This window comes from Acomys russatus, chromosome 9, assembly GCF_903995435.1.
Source record: "Acomys russatus chromosome 9, mAcoRus1.1, whole genome shotgun sequence".
NCBI lineage: Eukaryota > Metazoa > Chordata > Mammalia > Rodentia > Muridae > Acomys > Acomys russatus.
Genome location: NC_067145.1, coordinates 1258415 through 1278600, shown reverse-complemented (window position 1 = coordinate 1278600; position 20186 = coordinate 1258415). Strand labels below are relative to the sequence as shown.

General features: G+C 39.7%; 1 protein-coding gene across 1 annotated transcript in view; it reads left to right on the top strand.

Moving 5' to 3' along the window:
* The window catches only part of C7 (complement C7), a 62758-nt gene that overhangs the window by 30305 nt on the left and 12267 nt on the right, over positions 1 to 20186 (top strand). The window contains exons 10-15 of the mRNA XM_051150920.1: positions 6761 to 6927; positions 9193 to 9421; positions 10271 to 10442; positions 12172 to 12259; positions 14728 to 14860; positions 16871 to 17062. Of these exons, the coding sequence (XP_051006877.1) occupies positions 6761 to 6927; positions 9193 to 9421; positions 10271 to 10442; positions 12172 to 12259; positions 14728 to 14860; positions 16871 to 17062 (981 nt within the window). The remainder of the gene's footprint in view (positions 1 to 6760; positions 6928 to 9192; positions 9422 to 10270; positions 10443 to 12171; positions 12260 to 14727; positions 14861 to 16870; positions 17063 to 20186) is intronic.

Here is a 20186-nt window from a genome sequence, read left to right as displayed (position 1 = left end):
TATGGGTACCACATGTATGCCTGATGCCCATGGAGATCAGAAGGGGAGTTGGATCCTTTGAAACTGGATTTATGGATGGTTATGAGCCACCACCTTGTGAATTCTGGGAACTGAACCTACGTCTTCTGTAAGGGCAAGGTGTTCTTAGTGCTAAGCCACGTGTGCTTTTTGGAGTTCGGATTAAGGAAAGCAGATATAGCTGAGCTGTATGGAAGAGGCTCTGCACGAGACTGCACCAAAGGCAAAGTTTCTGTGAAGCTGAAGTTTATTATCTCACCAGGGCGATTATTCCTATCTTTTTAGGCATACATTAATGTGAACAAGTCTTCCTAAAGGGTAGTCTCTTGGCCAAGTGATTGACAGGTCCAGCTGAATTAGTTCTTAGTGGAAGACATAACAGTATGTAATATTCTAATCTTTGGAGCAGTTCAGAATGCCACATGTCCACTTCCCATCTCATTGATGGGACCCCATCTGGCCTGAACTTGTGCCAATTCTGTGTATGTTGCCACATCTCTGTGAGTTCATATGTGCACCAGTCCTGTTGTTTCTGGAAGACACTCTTCCCTTGCCATCTCTGCTGGCTCTTACAATCTTTCTACCTCCTCTTCCTCATAGATCCCCAAGCCTTGAGGCGAGGAATTTGATAAAGACATCCCATATAGGACTGAGTTCCCCAAAGTCTGTTACTCTCCGCACATTGTCTAGTGGTGGGTCTCTGTGTTAATTCCCACCTACTGCAAGAAGAAGCTCTTCTGATGAGGGTTGAGCAGTGTCTGGTGTGTGTGTTTAGCAGTGTGTCATTAGGAGTCATTTTATTGCTATGTTCTTATAGATAGTTTCTTCCTTCCCCTGAGACACAGTTTCTTTGTTTAGCATTGGATGTCCTACACTGCTTTATAGGCCATGCTGGCCTTTAGCTCAGAGAGATCCACCTACTTCTGCCTTCCTGAGTGATGGGATTAAAGGTGTGCACCACCATGCCTGGCTGCTATGCTCTTATGAAGAATAATAGTAGTTTTTCCTCTTAGGCGAATGGCCTGTCTAGTTCCAGTTTCTTGGCCATGGTAGCAGTGTCAGGTTGATTCCATCGCATATGATGGGCCTTAACTACAATCAAAAGGGGCTGGTTACTTCCATAACCTTTGTATCACTATTGTACCAGGATATCTTGCTTGCAGTTCACTGTTGTAGGTCACAAGGTTTGTAGCTGGGTGATATTGATGGTTACCTTTCCCATTCAGGGGTATACAGGGTAACTTCCACTACAACAAATGATAGTCAGTAGGGATGAAGTTTCTAGTTAAGTGTCAGTTCATATTTTCTATGCTTGGTAAGATAAGTAAGTGTTGCACTCAGCAATAGAGACTTACCATTATGCTGTGGAGAAAAACTGATAGTCTTGGCAATAGCTTGCAATGTTTGGGAGTTTCCATGGGGCCCCTTTGGCCAATAACTCAGCAAGATGTAACTCATTCCTGGAACTGGAGATGTTGCTTGGTGGCATAAGATGTCTAGTTGGAGCATTCTTTTTTCTATTATTTGGTGATTTTGTTTATATTCCTTTCATACATGTGTGTTTTAGGAAGCTTACAATAGTAGAGTTCCACATTTTTTTCAAATACTCTTTAGGGTTTGTTGTATCTCCACACATTTCTACCCCCGCCCTTCTCTCTCATCCTCTTCCCTATTTAATTATTTTATTATAGTGCCCACTTTATCTCTCCACAAAACTGGATTCTATTTTCCTTTCCTTGGGAGATCCTCTTCTCTCTTCTGGGTTCTAACTAGGCACCCAATCTCTGTGATTATTCAAGTTGTAGCACATAACAAAAGCTTAAAAGATAACATCCACATGGAAGAGAAAACATGTAGTATTTGTCTCTTGGGGTCTGGGTTACCTCACTGAGAATAATATTTCTACCTCTATCCATTTACCTGTAAATTTATTTTTTCTTAACAGCTCAATAATACTTTATTATGTAAATTTGTCACATTTCCATTATCCACTCATTTTTTGATGAATATCTAAGTTGTTTCTAATTTCTGGCTATTATGGATAGAGCAATAACAAATATGGCTTACCACGTATCTTTATAGTAAGATGTAGTGTCCTTTGGGTCTATGTCTAACAGTGGTATAGCTGGATTTTGAGGTAGATCTAGTCTCATCTTCCTGAGGAACCCCCGCACTGATTTCCATAGTGGCTGTGTAAGTTTGTACTTCTACCAGCAATGGATGACTATTTGTCATCAACAGCAAGAGCTGTTGGGTTTTTTGTTTTGTTTTGTTTTTGTTTTAAGTTTTTAAGTTGATCTTGCTCATTTTGACTGGATTAAGATGAAAACTCAAAGCAGTTTTAATTTTCATTTCCCTCATGGCTAAGAATGTTGAACATTTTGTTGTTTCTCAGCTATTTATGTTTTATCTTTTGAGAATTCTCTGCTTAGTCCTGTTAGTCCTGTATCCTATTTTAAAATTGGGTTTGTTTTTTTTTTGATATTCATTAAAAAGTTTTTTTATATATTTCAAATATTGATTGTCTATCAGATATGTAATTGGTAAAGATCTTTTCCAGTTCTGTAGCCTGCCACTTTGTCTGAATGATGATGGTGTTCTTTACTGAACAGAAGCTTTTCAGTTTTATGAAATCCCATTTATTAATTGTCGATCTTAGTGTCTGTGCTAATGGCATTCTGTTCAGAAAGTCTTTTACACTGCCAATAGTCTCAAGGCTATTCCCCACTTTCTTTTCTATCAGATTCAAGGTATTTGGCCTTATGTTAAGGTCCCTGATCTATTTGAGTTGAGTTTTGTGTGAGGTGATAAATATGAGTCTATTTCCATCCTTCTGTATGCAGCCATCCATTTTAATCATGATCATTTACTGAAGATGTTGCCTTTTCTCTAGTGTGTATTTTTGGTTTCTTTGTGAAAAAATCATGTATATCATGTATCTGTAGGAGTGTGGAATTATGTCTAGGTCTTTAATTTGATTCCATTGATTAAAGCATTAGTTTTCATGCAATACCATGCTATTTTATTATTATAACTTTGTAATATAACTAGAAATATGAAATGGCTATGCCTCCTGCAGTTCTTTTATTACTCAGGATTTTTTTCTCTGTGTGTGTTTTCATATGCAGTAGAAAAGTGTTGGAATTTAGTGGGGAATTGTATTGACTCTGTAGATTGCTTTTGGTAGAATGGCCACTCTTACAACACTATTCCTACCAATCCATGAACATGAGAGTTCTTTCTACCTTCTTGTGTCATTTTCAAGTTTTTCTTCAATATCTAAAAATTTTTGTTATATGGGTCTTTCCCTTGCTTGTTTAGAGTAAGAATTATCCCAGGATAGCTTATTCTTCTGAGGCTCTTGTAAAAGGTAACGTTTTCTCAGTATATTTGTCTTTTGTATATAAGAGACCTATTGATTTTTTTGTTGTTGTTAATTTTGTATCCAACTACTTTGCTTATAGTGTTATACAGATCAACTGATGTCGATTATATAAGCCTGGTGTTAAGGAACGTAAATTTAATTCTGGTGGCTACTGGGCACCAATGAGGCAGGGATAATTAAATGAAGGTTTGCATAGGGAAAGCTGTAGAGCAGGAGGAGGAGTGGAGTACAAATGACCCCTAAGGTGAGAAACAGAGGAGAAAGAAAGCAAAAGCATGAGAAGTCAACAGTGAAGAGTTAGAAAGAGGTCAAGCTAGCTAAGAGAGAGAGAAAAAAAAAAGCATCCATTGGGTGCAGAGATTAAAGCTTATTTTTTATAAAGGGAGTGGGCTTTGTCATGTTGGAGGGATGGAAACAAGATACCTTGCCTTCTGTATATAGTGCTGGACTTGACTGGAGCTTACATCTTCTTGGCGACGAAGGTAGAGATAGGAGTGAAGGCCAAGCGAGGCTGTTGTCGTGGTCAGTGAGGCAGTACCGACCCTTAGCAGAGGTCCTAGGCACCAAGGACATAGCAGCGGCAAGGCTGCTGGGGAAAGCATTCAGTTCCAGGGAATTGATGCGGCCAAAGAAGAACAGTTTTTTCCATTAAAAAGTTAATTAAAATATAAGTAAATCATTTTCCCATCCTTTTCTTCCTTCCTATTCCTCCCATGTGACCTCTCTCCACCCCTCCCATTATCCTCCTCAATTCCTCATGAATGAAGTGGAATGCAGCTCTCTGGATGCAGAGGTGGGGAGGGAAGCTCTGGGAAGATGTTGACATCAAGTCTCCACTGTGCTGGCAGCAGAAAGCTACTCACTGACGTCATTTGCATTTAATAAGCACAGAGCCCTCATTTTCTACCACTACACTCTTAAGAAATTTCCAAAAGTTAACCAATGGACCCCCCCCCCCCCCCAGCTATGAAATACTTAGACTTTACATTCCCATTGTACACAGGGGACACTGAGATACAAAAAACGATCACCCAAGCTGTCAGCCAGCAGGGACTAGACTTGAGATGTAAGTGTATGGAATTGGCTTCTTTGTTGCTGTGCTTGCCCTGCTTTCACAGGGGAATGAATTAGCCAGAGCAAAAGGGTCATGGTGTCTGGACACGGTACAAGCTTCAAAATGGCACCAAACCTGTAGAGCCTGCTCATCCTAGTCTGTTGTGCGGGTAACACAGTGAGTCCTAATCTTTGAAGCTCATGAGAGTCCCTTGGGGAAGGGGGAGGGGCATGTAGACATAAGCCATTTTCCTGTAGATATTCTCTTATAGGTCTTCCTTGAGCTTGAAAAGCTGCAGACACCCAGATGTTGGTGAATCAGTAGCTCAGGGTTTGGTCTTGTGTGATATTGCATTAAAAAGGCTACTATTTGCATATCAAACCGAAATTAACAATGAAAATGAGGAGGCATCCAGGTAATTTATTAAAAATACCAGGCTTTCATAATTTCTCATTATAAAAGTACAGTGTGTTCATTTGACAAGACTGCAAAATTTGGACAGCTATAAGAAAGGAAGTGGGAATCACTCAAAATGTGATCTGTAAGATTAGAAATGTCTAGTCGTGACCTTTGTAAGAACCAATAACAAGTGTAGATAAAAATACATCTGCAATTATGAGGCACATAAATGGAAAATAGGAATTCAATTTGCATTCAAACTTTTCAGAACACTTTTCATGTTTTAGGTAATGTATTCCTGTTAATTAACAGCTTTAAAAATTATTAACGTGCTAGACCCTAAGCTGTTTTTTTCTTCAATATTTTAGCACAAAGAATTTCAAATACAGAAAAAAAATGTTAGGAACACAGTAGTTATTTACATACCTATACATAAAAATTATTATTTTGGCATTTTGCCACACATAGACATATAATATTTATAATGTTGACAGATTATTTAGCAGCGTCAATGATCATGAATTTAAAGTGCTTATGTTATTTATGGAATTATTTGAAAGTAAGTTTCACCGTCATGATACTTCATCCTGAGTGTATGTGTGCTTCTAACAATACTCTTCATTAAAGCATTTAAAAAATGACTCTGACATGAACTCTGGTGCCCCACATTTGACTACCTCCCCTTGGTGAGGAGGCCTGATGGCACTCAAACAAAGAATAAGCAGGCTACCAAGATGAGACTTGATAGCCTATGACCATATAGTGGGGGAGGAGGCCCCCCCTCTGTCTTAGACCTAGGGGAGGGGAATAGGATGAAAGCAGGAGGGAGGGACGAATGGGAAGATACAAGTGATGGGATAACAATTGAGTTGTAATCTGAATAAATTAATAAAAAAAATCCATGTGTTTTCAGGTTAAAAAAAACTAGCAATAATTTTATAATATCCTCTATATCAGCCCATAGAGATATTCTTCTTTCTCTTCCACCACGGCCACTGCTGTTGTCGTCATCATCATTTAGATGGGGGTCTCATGTATCCCAGGCAGGCCTTAAACTTGTTTTGTAGTAGAGGATGACTTTTACCTTCTGATCTTTTCTACCTCCCAAGTGAATGCTGAGATTATATACAGGCCTGTGCTTCCACAGTTAGTTTTATGTTGTGCTGGTATGAGCTTAGAGTTTCCCAAGGGTTAGCAAATGCTCTACCAACTAAACTATATCCCCAGCCACCTACTTTCCCTTTCAAATGTTTTTTTCTTTTTTGGTTATTTCAAGACTGGTTTCTCTGTGTAGCCTTGGTTGTCTTGGACACACTTTGTAGACCATAGTGGCTTGGAACTCACTGAGGTCACCTGCCTCTACCTCCTGAGTACTGGGATTAAAGGTGTGCGCCACCACGGCTGGTTCTTCAATCTTTCTTTTATGTTCACTGAGAGTCACAGCACAATCAAGAGAAAAATGTAGAGATTTGCCATCTACTTTCTGACCTTGCACACTAGCCACACCTCCTGCTGCAGTGGAGCAATTGTTAAAATTGACGAATCTTCCTAGACAGATCTTTCCATAGACTACTACCTGGCATTAGGGTTTGCTCTTGGTGTTGTACGTTTTATGGGTCTTCTCAGGTATGGTATATGGATAGCAACCACTGTAGTGTTTTACAGAGTGGTTTAAATTCTCTAAAAATCCTGTGTTCTTCATGTCCACCACCCGATTGTCTTTAGTTTTTGCTCTTTTCAAGAAGCCACACAATTTGATGGAGGTTTTTTGTTTTATTTTGTTTTTTTTTGTTGTTGTTGTATTTTTATACACTTGACAGACTTTCTGCTTTTATCTTGTTAGTTTCATTTTATTTGTGCATGCGGCTTGTGCCAACTTATTTCATGTGTATCCTCCTGTGTAGGAAGCCAGAGCAGCGTCCTTCGAGGAAAGGCACTTGTCAGAGGTGGAGCTCCTACCTTGCACGCTGACCTTAGTTTACTGGAGCTGAACAATCCCACTAGAAACAAGGAGCGCTACATGGCCTGGGCCAACTCTGTAACCAACCTTCCCCAAGTCATAAAACAAAAGGTATGCGGTGCTCTGCGGGAAACAGTGGGGGAGCAGTCGTGTTTACTTGTGTTGGGAAAATGAGATTACATCAAGGTGATTAAACAGAATTGGCTGCAATTAGCATTTCCTGCATCCCAATTATGCTTTATATAGTAAGATATGAATGTGTACATGGTAATAAGATACAGAGGATTTGGTTTATTTATAGATCGGCAAGTAAAGCTTAAATACCCCGTAAATTCGTATTTTAACTTTTGCCCTAAATAGGATTATGTTTTCTTTTTTTTTTTTTTTTACATTTTTTTTATTTATTAATTTATTCTTGTTACATCTCAATGTTTATCCCATCCCTTGTATCCTCCCATTCCCCCCCCCCCCCCATTTTCCCATTATTCCCCTCCCCTATAGGATTATGTTTTCTTTTAAAAATTTACTTTCTTTGGTTTATCCTCAGTGCATGTAGATGATGTATGTATGTGGCTCACACATGCCATCTCATGCCCGAGGAGACTCATACACAATGTTTTTTTTTTTGAGGAGACTCATACACAATGTTTTTTTTTTTTTGAGTCAGTTCTCTCCTTCCACCTTTTTGTGGGTTTTGAAGACTGAGCTGAGGCTGTTAGGTTTGTAGAGCCAAGTGCCTTCATTTGTCAAGTCATCTTGCCAGCCCCTTGATCTTTGGTTTCTAAAACCAGAAGGGTCACAGATCTTTCCAAGAGAATACATACAGAATCACTCGCTATCCCATCTGTCAGTCAGATCAATTCTCTTCCTGTGCCATAGTTGATGAGCTCTGAGATCACAAAAATTACAGAAGGACCAAATGACACCAGAGCCAAGGATGTTTTATCACAAAAACAAGTCTTATTTCATAACACAATATATGTATTCCAAACAGCAACAAAATAAAAATAAAGAACTTCCCAACCCAAATAACTACAAAACCTCAATCCTACTAAGTTACGCAAACTTGTACAATGAAGACCAACGATCATACTGGAAATTGAGGTTATGGCTACAACACTCAAAATCAGCCATGATGTTGATTTAAGAAAGGTGGCACTGAGAAAATTGTGAGCAAGGCCTTTGTCATGTTAAATGTTGAGAAATGTATTGATTCTACTGTGAATGAGGCACATTGTCCAGAAAATCCTGAAGCTCACTGGGTGCTGGGAGCGCTACAATGGTTCAGATCACATAAACTAGAGCAATTAGAAATCTGTCAGTTTACCAGATGAGTGGGTGTAGCTTATGGTATAGTAGGTTAGCAAACCTGGACATCTGAGCTGTGTGTGCATGTGCATCACATGTGTTCTGAGCTGCCAGGTTCCGTGCTCACTTTCTCTGTACATCTAGTAGATATGACTGCACATGTGAAAAGGCAAAATTTGCAAAATGCTCGTGTTGCTTTCAAGCATGTCAACCATCACTAGAGCAAATCCACACTTTCTAAAGAATTTTGATTGAACTGATTCTATGACTTATTCTCTTTATGCTACTCCGTATCGCAGAGAATGTCTAATTCAAACAATTAAGAGATCTGTACACACTTTATATAATTAACAACAACAACAACAACAACAACGACTTATAGTGGTTCCTCAAGCATCCCTAACATATCGCATCTGTTTACCTGAAATAAGGCAGATAGCATTTCCAGGAATGTCTCAAAGAGTACCACCTTTGAGTATGTAGGATGGGCTATTGTCACCATCCCATATGTTCTTTAGTACTGAGGGAAAGCAGACAATCCCATTCTGTGCCTGACTGATAAACTAAACTCTGTCACAGGGAGCTGGAGAAATAGCTCACCAGTTAGGAGCACCTATTGCTCATTTGGAGGACCACACTTTCGTTCCTGCCACTCATGTTGGGAGGCTCACAACTGCCTGCAATTAATTCTTACTCCAAGGGATCTGGCATCCTCCTTTTGCTTCTGTGGGCATTTGCCCACATGTGACATTTATTCACTGGAACATATACACACAGAGACACACAGAGAAACACAGACACACACACACACATGAGGTAGGAGGGAGAGAGAGAGATTGAGCTTTAGGTGTATACCAATAGGAAGAAGCCACCCATGTAGGACTTGGTTCTATTCTTGTTTCTTGTTTTGGGGACAGTACTGAGGCTCTTGAGACATACATACTATAGAGACAACTATAGTGAAAGCAAGAATGGCTTTTGCTTCTGTTACACTGGGGTTGTATGTACTTGTAAGAAGTATGCTTTCCCTTAAAGCTTTGGGCATGAACTGACATCTTTCCTTTGTAGCTGACGCCATTGTATGAGCTGGTCAAGGACGTGCCCTGTGCCTCTGTGAAAAGACTGTACCTAAAGCGGGCTCTTCAGGAGTATTTGGATGAATCTGACCCCTGCCATTGCCGGCCTTGCCAGAATGGTGGCCTCGCTGTTATTGTTGGGACACAGTGCCATTGTCAGTGCAAACCGAACACATTTGGTGTGGCGTGTGAGCAAGGAGTCCTTGTCGGCGATCAAGCAGGTCAGCATAATAGGTTTTCACTCATCATGAGGGACACATTGAAAAGAGAATTTTCCTTGGCCCTCAACGTGCACTTATTTGTGTTTGAAGAAGTGAGGTTGCATTTGAACTCAAAATCTCCTTTGGTTTTCATCTCCACATTGTAGCTTTTAAGGTTAAGGTCTTTTCCTGGCTAAGGTCTTTTGCTATTTCTCTTTTTACTCATCTGAATTAAAGACACTATTCTGGTTTTGACTCTTTATTTTCTACTAGAATAGGATTATGTTTAAAACATCTCCTATCTTTGCATAATTATCTCTACAAAGTTTTGTTTTTAACCTGGCTCTATGGGAGCTTGTATCTATTGCCTAGACTTTATGATAGTGAGCTCTTTGAAACATCTCTAGTATTTTGTACCCTTAGTCAATAGTTTTCAATAGATTTTCAATTATCTGTTAAAGTGGAAGCACCCTTTGTTAGTAAGTATTGGAATATGAAGTGGGAATGATAGTGTCTCCTTTGTTTCACTTTGGTCATTGTCTGGAGAAACAAATGCATGATTCAATGTAGGTGAAAGTGCTTCGACTCTCATAAAACACAGTGCGAGAGTTTCTCTATAGCAGGCTGGATATGGATACACCAAGTTAGTGAGTAGAGCCATTCTGGTTTCTGTAAAGCTCCCCAGACAACACCAGAATAATAACAAAGGAGCAAGAAGTTTGAATGCCTTGTCCATGGTTATGAGTGAATAAAATACCATAGCTAGATTCATGTCCGGGCTTTGCAGATCCTACACTATGCCCTTTCTACATGCATTGAGTTCTAAAGTCTTGCTCTGCAGACGTCAAGAGCCCCTTTCTCATGTTTCAGGAGGAGTCGATGGAGGTTGGAGTTGTTGGTCCTCTTGGAGCCCCTGTGTTCAAGGCAAGAAATCAAGGAGTCGAAAATGCAACAATCCCCCTCCCAGTGCGGGTGGAAAAGACTGTATTGGAGAAACAAGCGAAAGCAGTCAGTGTGAAGACCAGGACTTGGAGAACTTACGGTAATGGAGACCAGACCTTTTGGAAGTTACATAGAGGAAGTATACTGTGCAGTGGGCATGCGCTTGATGATCACTGCTCTTAGATGGCCAGAAGTTAAGTGGTGATTTTCATCAGTGTTTGCTTTGCCCTTTAGCAATGGAATCGATGAAGGAGAGAGGCCTGTCATGGTCAGGAACACTGGCTGTGAGCCTTAGGTTTTCTAGGCACTGAGGTAGACAGGGCTAGTAACTGGGAGAAGGGCAGTAGGTTTGCTCCCTACTTGCTATGTAGCCTTGAGAAAGTCACTTGATATACCTTTAAAATCAGAATAATAGTTGTGGGTAAGCTGATAATATAAGAGCTAAGTCATGTAAAAGGACAGATCAGGCATGTGAAAGTGACTGGCACAGGCACATGGGAAGCTTTAACATGTGTGATAATTTTCAGATACACTCATCCTCTTGGAGGTACATGCACATTCTTTCTCCACTGTAACCCATATGTCCTTTGGCGTGCCCATTGAAGATATACTGGTTATTGTTGCTTTACAAGCATGAAAGACCCAGGCTCAAAGCAGCCTATGTCCTCATCTATCACATACCCAAGGTCCTTGTTTCTTTCTTTAACTCACATGGCTTTCAAATTATCTTACTAGAATCTCTTGTCTAGTTTCTGAACTTTGAAATATGGCACAGATGGACCAACAATTGCGCTTTTGGAGTCTTTTAGACAGATCCACTGGAAAAGTACCTCCAACTGCCACACCCCAGTGTTCCTATTCAGCTGTGAGAAGCCAGACCAGCCATTACCTCAATGCCAAAAGGGCAAATAGGGTTACCTCTTCAGATAGGAAAATGATGAGAAGAGGAGGAAAAATTGGCTCAAAAGGCCCAGGAAAAAAAGGAGCCTGTTTCTTTTGTGTCTAACAGCCAAGAGTGACCTCGTACTTCTTTGGCAATCTCTTCTTTAGCAGGGGCCGAACATTCCAGAAGCATTTGGGGCATCTGAGTCATGGTCTGGTTCCTAAATGATTTGAAAGTTACCTCTCTAGAGGTGGAGTGTTACAGCAACAATAAAGTCCCCATGAGGAAAAGTCTTTCTGGGCCTGCAGGCTGGCTTCTGTAGTTGACTGCTTACTATCCTCCTTACAGGGACCAGAGAGCTGGTGCCAGCACCCGAGTCAGATGGCTTATAACGGTCTACAATTCTAGCTCCAGGAGAATCCTTAGCCTCTACCCTTTTTTGGGCATGGACACTCACATAATCACACACATAATTACAAATAGGAAAATAATTTTTGAAGGAAATAAAAGTCCTTCTGGTTAAATGAACAGAATCTCTGTGGAGACCTAAATTTCTAGTTAAGTGAGATCAATATCTTGACTAAGAAATCACTCCTAAGTAGGCAAGCTTACCTTAAGCTATGCTAGAGAGATAGGCAGGATAATTATGCAAAGACTTTCATCTGTCTTCTTACTTGCTTCTCATACTACTGATTTTGTAGGTACTTAAATCACCATCTTTTGATAGATTGAATTTATGCTTAAGGTACTTAAAGATATAATGTGGTACATAGTTTGTTCTGAGAATGATAAAGATATGTTCTTTCACTTTCTCCTTTGATTTCTTCAGATATAAAGGGAAAATATACAATATATAATATATACTTATATATTATATATAATATAAATAAACTAGACTGTGGGACTCAATCACATTAATTTTCATTTGTTTCTGTTTTTTTTCCAGATTACTTGAGCCACACTGCTTTCATTTGTCCTTGGTTCCAAAAGAATCCTGCCCATCACCCCCTGCCTTAAAAGAAGGATTTGTTCAAGTTGGTTATGAAGACTTATGTGTCTCCTTTACAAACATTCCAACTTCTGTCTCTTTACTTGGCCAAAGCCTAACTCTTCCTCCATGGTGAAATAGTGCTAAAATATTTTATATGTGCATTTTAACCTCAGTAGTGGAGGATTTCATTTGTGACATTTTTCTTTGGCCCAAGGTGATTCATATTTTGTAGAAGGTAGCATTCCTTCTATGGTCTTGCCACTTGATGAGTGAGAGATGCCATCATGTTAAGAGGAATAGTCAACATTGCCAATGTTATAAATAAGTGTGGATGTATAGGCAAGTTTTTAAAAAGTTTTTAATTTTAATTTTATGTACATTGATGTTTTGCCTGAATGGGTGAGGGTGTTGGATCCTCTGGAACTGGAGTTACAGACAGTTGTGAGCTGCCATGTGGGTGCTGGGGATTGAACCTGAGTTCTTTTGGAAGAGCAGCCAGTGTTCTTAACTACTAAGCTACCTCTCCAGCCTCCATAAGCAAATTCTTAAACCTAGAGAATTATTATGATTATTTTTTTTATTGAAAAAGGATTTTTCTTAAAACATTATCATCACGGAATGAAATATTTTTTATCTACTCCAAGAGTATATTTTAACCATTGTCTGATGAGATGTAGGTTATCATACTTTTACTAATTTTCATGTTCATAAAAGAACACTGGCCATCTTCCATTGATTGTTCTAGAGGCTGCACTTGGCATTATGATGGCCTTAGTTAGTTCTTTTCCCGGTTTTTCTTATGCTTTGACCCCAAAGTTCAATGACATCTCTTTGCGCCTCACACAGGAGATCTGTCTGTCTTCATAAGGATGCTTTCAATGCTGCCAGCTCTGTCCTCTTCATGAGAACTTCTCATTCTTAAATTCCAGGCCCTTACTCTTATAGTAATGAGAAATTGCTCAAGTTTCCATAATTGTAGATACTGTCGAGAAAGGGAGGAGGCAGAGGAAGGAGATAAAGTAGAAAGTGGTAGAATGTTCTACACATGCGCCATGATCTAGGGGACTTCTGAATGAAACATATTTAGACAACATGTACTGCAAACAAGCACACCCTTGTGACCCATGAAGCTCTCTTGCCCTTCATGAGCCAATGTTTTCAAACACTGTTTCAGAGTTTTCCACATAGGTCACCCAGGGGACTTCAAATAAAGACTACTGCTGGATTCCAGTCCTCCAGTCTTTTCTGATTCAGTAGGTTGGGAGTGGCACCTGCAATTCTTTTTAAATTTGATATCAGTAGTTTTTGTATAGAGATGTTTGAATGATGTTGAGTTGAATTTCCTCATCATGAAGTCCCTCTTGCAAAGAAGAAGAAGGACTAGAGGCTACACTCAAGCACTGACACATAATTTCTGAATAGTTTCCTTAAGAGGAATTATAGGTGTCTATAGAGGCAGACTAAGCCTGGGATAGTATCTGGCAATGATAATAAGGCACAAGGAAACTGGGTTCTATTTCCTAGAGTAAAGCTGTGTGAGATTCCATCTCCAAACCATGCCTGTGTTTCTTCAGTATTTCTTTGGTGGGAGGAGGTGCAGGGTACCAGAGAGTAAGGAAAAGAAGCAAGGACCCCAAATGAGGGTAACTATGTCCTTGTAAGCTGGGATTTGAAATTCCTTACTTCATTATGACAACTCACCTCCCAATATTATAGGCTAATAAAATACGTAATCCACTCATAGCAGCATTTCCATAACTACAGTGAGGAGCGGAAGAAGCTCAACATCATGCTCTTTAGATGTTGTTGGTGAGCTGAGCATGGTGGCACATGTCTGTACTCCAAGCTCTGAGTTGCAGATGTGAGGATTCTGAGTTTGAGGCCATCTAGGACTCTGTAGTGAATTCCAGGTTAACCTGAGATGCACAGTGAGAATCTGTCTGTAAAAGCAAAACAAATGGTCAGATGATCCAAGGTCACCATGAGACTTTCATGAAGATAGTAAGAAGATACACATGCTTCTGTTATTCTTACATTTATTAGGTAATGTTGCCAATGAACAGAATATACATCCTTCACATGAAGAACTGATAGACAAATCTTCTTCCAGATCTGATGGCAAATTGCCCTTTACTGTATGTATTAAGGGAAGGAAAGTACTAGAATGGTATTTACTAAAAGATTTTAGTAAAGTGCTTAGTGCAGCACTTCATATTTTGAGAGTAATCAATACATTGTAATATATTGACACTGTGGCTTTATTTTAATCAATGGTGGCACTAGTGTTTGAACAGACCAAATCAGGGGAAAATGTGGAAAATGGTTTATATTGTTTTTCTAAACCAATTGTTTGGATATAAGTCAACTGATGATTAAGGTCAACAATGATTTCCAGGCCAAGTAAAACTAAAGAAACAAAACAAACAAACAACCCCCCAAAAACTGAGTTGGCTTGTTTCTCATTAACAACATGTTTCTTTATTTTTTTCTCCATCTTTTATGTTTGTTTAGGGCGAAGGTACCATGTTTCCTGTTGGGAAAAGCATAGTATATGCTTGCAATGAAGGGTATGCTCTTATTGGAGATCCTGTTGCCAGATGTGGAGAAGATTCACAGTGGCTTGTTGGAGAAATGCATTGTCAGAGTGAGTGGTCCTTGTTGTTGTGTATATCCTAAGATGGCAGACTGAGAGAGAAGGAAATGAATGAGAATAAAAATATCACCCATTTTAACCCTAACACTATGGAACAAATCATCATCATCCCCAACTTTGCTCTCCTTTTCCTGAAAAGTTGTTAGGAGCCTGCGTTAGTTATTTTTCTAGATCAAAATGACTTAAGGAAAGAATGACAAAGGTTGGCTCACAGCTCACAGGGAAGGTGGAGTCCATCATGAGTTCTATTGAACTGTTACATTTTTCTGCTAGTGATATTTTTCAGTGCTTTGTGGAACATTTTCATCTTGCCATTTAGTTTTTTTCTGACACAAAACTCTCACTCAATAGCCCAGGCTGTCAAGCAATTCACCTGACTGCAACCAATGGCAATCCTCCTGCCTCAGCCTCTCAAGTGCTGAGATTTAAGGCATAAGACACCATACCTGGCACCATCTAGATTTCTGAACAAACTAATTGCAGCCTTTCCAAGGCTCATGAATGTTAATTTTATTATCTGGATTGCTTATGGGTTTGTTTCTGTTGTGTTTTTAGTGGTCAAACTTTTGTCATTCTTATGTTTTTGAATGTTAAATTAGTTCTGACTAAATTCTACCATATACATGAGAAACTTTAAGAACAATTTGAGGCTTTGAAGACATCTCCAGAGAAGATGTATTTTCTATCTGGTGAACAATGAGGCAGATTTATGTTTGGTTAACCTTCATTCCGATGGTGTCTGGCCAGTGAGGGATCCCGATGAGCAGTATGAACTTTCTACCTGGGTTTCTCCTTTTGTAATGTAGCTGGACCCCTGCATTTGGTCCTTTACCCTGGGTCCCTCCTGCAAGCTTCATAAATAGTTCAACCTCTGAGCTGCACTTCTCTCCTCAGTTTGTTCTTTACTAGGCTTTTGTTTTTCTTTTCTTTTCTTTTTTCAAGTTCACAAATAGTTCCTGGAGAAAAGCATTATGAAACTCGCAACCATGTACTTCCTTAGCTTTCTCTTCTATCTGGAATCTTGGACATTCACAGCCACACTCTGATGACAGCCCTCTGACTCTCAGAGACATTTCCTTTTAGTCTTCCTGTGCAGCTTTGCTACCTGTTTTGGTAGGAGAGAGGCTGCAGAACACTCCCCTGATACATCTGGCAGATGTATTGTGCCAGAAACAAACTCAGTGCTAGATTTTGAAGGCACAACATAGCTTTTCCCCATCAGTACACAACACATTTGACAAAATTTAGGCATACAATGAATGGTGGCATTTGAATAAATGAATGAATGGGTCTTCTGATAAAGACAATGTTGGAACACAGCAATGTTGTATAATATTGTCTAAAATCCACGAGGGACATTGCAAAGATTTTTGTCTTCAATCATGATTTCTGATCTGTTATTCACACACACACACACACACACACACACACACACACACACACACACACACTATTTTTTTCTGCTGCTTTATTTTTAAATAGGTTTGAACTAATTAATGCCATTAAGGAAAGATTGGGGTGGGAAAATACTGAACACCAAACACTTTTATGGCTGCAAGGTGAAAGGTGGTGCTTTAAATTTTTAGATGGTGACATATCTAATTAGAGCTAATGAGATGCAAATGAGTACAGCTCTTGGGAAAATTCTGGTGGGACATCACCCCACTACAGAGATAAGTGGCAGCTGCAGGGTCTGATTTTAGCAGCAGGCTGGGCTTTGGGGCTCTATTTGTAGCCTTGTTCATTTCAGCTTGTCATATTGCTTTGAGGGCAAGGGAAGGCAAGGGACTGTCCTCAGTCATTCATTGGTCAATTACATGTCAGACACCACGGAGTGTGACTTTTGCAGCATCCTATGAGTAGACACTCTTTTTTCCCTGTTTGCCCTGTGATATGAAAAGGCAGATCAAGTATATGAACACGACCTAAGGCTGTTTTTAAAAAGGTTGTTTAGGAAAGGGCAAGCGGTGACTTTTGCGTTCTGTTCTCATTTATCTTCAGAAATTGCCTGTTCTCTACCTGTACTGATGAAAGGCATGAAGAGTCACCCCCAGAAACCTTTTTATATGGTTGGTGAGAAGGTGACCCTTTCCTGTGTGGCTGGCATGTCCTTAGAAGGTCCTTCAGCGTCCCGTTGTGGCTCTAGCCTTAAATGGAGTCCTGAGCTGAAGAATTCCCAGTGCGTGCAAAAATGTAAGTGGCTTCTGTGTCTCTTCAGTGCCACCTGGGCTCAGACAGGTGAGAGTCCTTTGGTGACCTTCATGGCATTGTGTCCTGGTACATGGTTCTCTCCATCTGGCTCCCTCGGAGAATGAGGCCAATGTGTAGACATTGCCACAGCTATTTGTGTGGCACAGTATACTCACAGAATATAGGGACAGGAGAGGGCGCTACACTGAACTTCACTCCTCCATATGAAAGAATAGCTTTATATTGGTTAGGGTGCCAAGAAAATGAAGACTTTTAAAAGCTGATATTTGTTTTTCTTCTGATTTCCTAAATCCAGAGTTAAGACGACAATTAAAAAAAATTGAATGTTTTATTTCTGGACCCTTAGATAGCTTATTGATATTAAATAAAAAATTTATAAAGTGTTTATATTTATCAACACAAAGGAGACATCATTCAAAGAAAAGTATTGTGGTTTGTGAAGTTATTCTTTGTAAGGGTAAGTGAGAATTAGATTTTCAGGAAGAAACAAAAGATGAGGACTTAGCTGAGCTCAATAGCTGGAGTGCACTTTGTTTAACACCAGAGGTGACATACCCATGGTCGGGGCACAGGACCCAGTCACTCAACTGCCAAGAGAATGCAGGGTCCAGGTTTTAGGCTGAGGTTTTTGTAGCCAAGGATAAGGAAGGGCATGGGAGGGAGGGAAGAATGGGGAAGTTAGCTGTTTTCCTTACATAAGCCATAAGCCATACGGTTGCAGAATCTGTTGTCTCTTTCTGCAACCACTGGTTCCTGCGGTTGGAGTCAGCTGCCTTTCTTCTGCAATCCCCAAAGAGTTGTTTCCTGGGACTTGGACCTCAATTTCAGGTCGTTGGCTTGTGGTGTGTGTGTGTGTGTGTGTGTGTGTGTGTGTGTGTGTGATGTGTTCTTTTGCTATCAGTAGTGGAAATCCAGCAATTTAATATTCTAAACCCTAGTCACATGTGAACATTCTTTTAAGAACCTAAAATAAACTGGGTGTGGTGAACCAGGTCTTTAATCTCAACACTCAGAGGTAGAGGCTGGTCGATCTCTGTGAGCTTGAGGGTAGCCTGGTCTACATAGTGAGTTCCACAACAGCCAGAGCTGTATAGAGAGACTCTGTTTCAACAAATAAACATCTAAGACAGAAAAAAAAAAACCAATTTAGAAAGACAAATTATGTGTTTTTAGAGGTTTTTAATTGTTCTGTGCATCCCACACACCTCTTACATAATTTTAAGAGTGTATAATGCTTGTGAGAAATATGTTTTCATAACAAAAGAACCAGACACGGACACTGGATCAGACTTGACAGGGTTCATTTCTCTCAGCTCCTTCTACTTTTACACGTTGTCTTAAATACTGTTCAATTCAAAGTTCCTCCTACTCTTTAATCTCTGTCAGATGGTTTCTTGCTCCACCTCTTGACCTAGGGTTAACTTCATTAAGTCCAGTGTACAGAAAGCTCTTGGATTAAAGGTGTGTGTTATGGCTGGCTGAACCACATCTTAATCACCTGTTTGCATCAAACAGAAAGTTCTTGGGTTAAAGGCGTGTATTAGGGCTTAATCACACTAAACAAAAGACAGGGTTTTACAGTTCACAATCTCAGGGATCAAAATGGGATCAAATATCCTGCAACAGTTTATTTAATAATTTAAAAAGATAAATTTATTTTTATTTTACATGTATGTATGTTTTGCCCATATGTATGTGACCATAGTAATTGCAGAGGCCAAAAGAGGGCATTGGATGCTCTGAAACTGGAGCTAAGGACAGTTGGGGGTGCTATGTGAGTGCCAGAAACCGAACCCAGGGCTACTGCAAGAACAGCCAGTACCCTTAACAGCTGAGCCATCTCTGCAGCCTGGAAGATGCTACTAACACTTATAACCATGAAAGAAGGGAAGCGCACACACACATGCGACTTCACTCTACTGCTTTTACTTTAGTGTAAACATTTTAATTCAGGGCTGAAGTTTGTATATTCTTATGGGGATGGAGTGCAAGATTCTAGGATGAATACTCTTAAGTGAATTAGACTTTTACAAAGGAAGAGAGCAGGCCTCAAGGAGCCCTGTCCCACCAAATGTAGACATGCACTGTGGTGGTGCATAGATAGGAGTAGAGCAGATGAATTGAATGAACATCAGGTTTGATGCGCTCTTCTCTGAACACATCAGAAAACAATTGCTTTCTTTTCTATATACCCTGTCACATAGAAATGAGTTTACTTGAGTTGTGTAAAGTAATACACCTGTACCCATGATTTGAAAATTGAAGAGAACAATATATACTTAATGAGGATATAATTTTTGTTTGAAAGGAAATTAGTAGCTGTTTTTCTGAAATGTTTGCTTCTGTCGTTTTATAGCATAATTGGGAATGAATTTTTCCTCACTCTGTAGAAAATGGGATTATGGTTGGTTCTAATTAAGGATGTTTTATGGACCCATGCATTTTTCTGAATGTGTAGATAATAATAACTATGCTTAAGACAAACCTATAATAAACAAAAATTCCTGTGTTTATCATCTTTCAAAGTTGGTGTTTTAAAATACGCGGGAATGAGGAAATGGCTCAGTGGGTGCAGTGGTTGATGCATATACGTGAGGGGCCTAGTTCAGATCCCCAGCTTCCAAATATGAGCTGGGCATTGTCATATGTGTCTTTTATCCAAGCACTGGGGGCGTGGAGACTGGCACATACTGGCAGGGGTCTTGCTGATTGGGATAGCTGAACTGGTTCAATGAAACAATCTTGTCTCAAAAAATAGCATGGAGAGGGATAGCAGAAGACACTCTTCCACAGATATCTGGCTTCCACATACTCATATGCATGCACACGCACACACACACACACACACACACACAAGTAATAAGTGAATAAAGTGCTATCCTTTAAAAGTTTTGGAAAGCAAATGAACATATGCACATTCCACATGTATACATACACAAACACAACATACCAGTTAAGTAATAAGTGAGTGAAGTACTAGACATTTAAATATTTAGTCATTTAAAATTTTGCTAAGCTGTGCATGTCATCACATTTACTATTTTAATCATTTTAAGTATACAGACAGCTAATGTTAAGCATACTCTTGTTGTTGAACAGCTGTCAC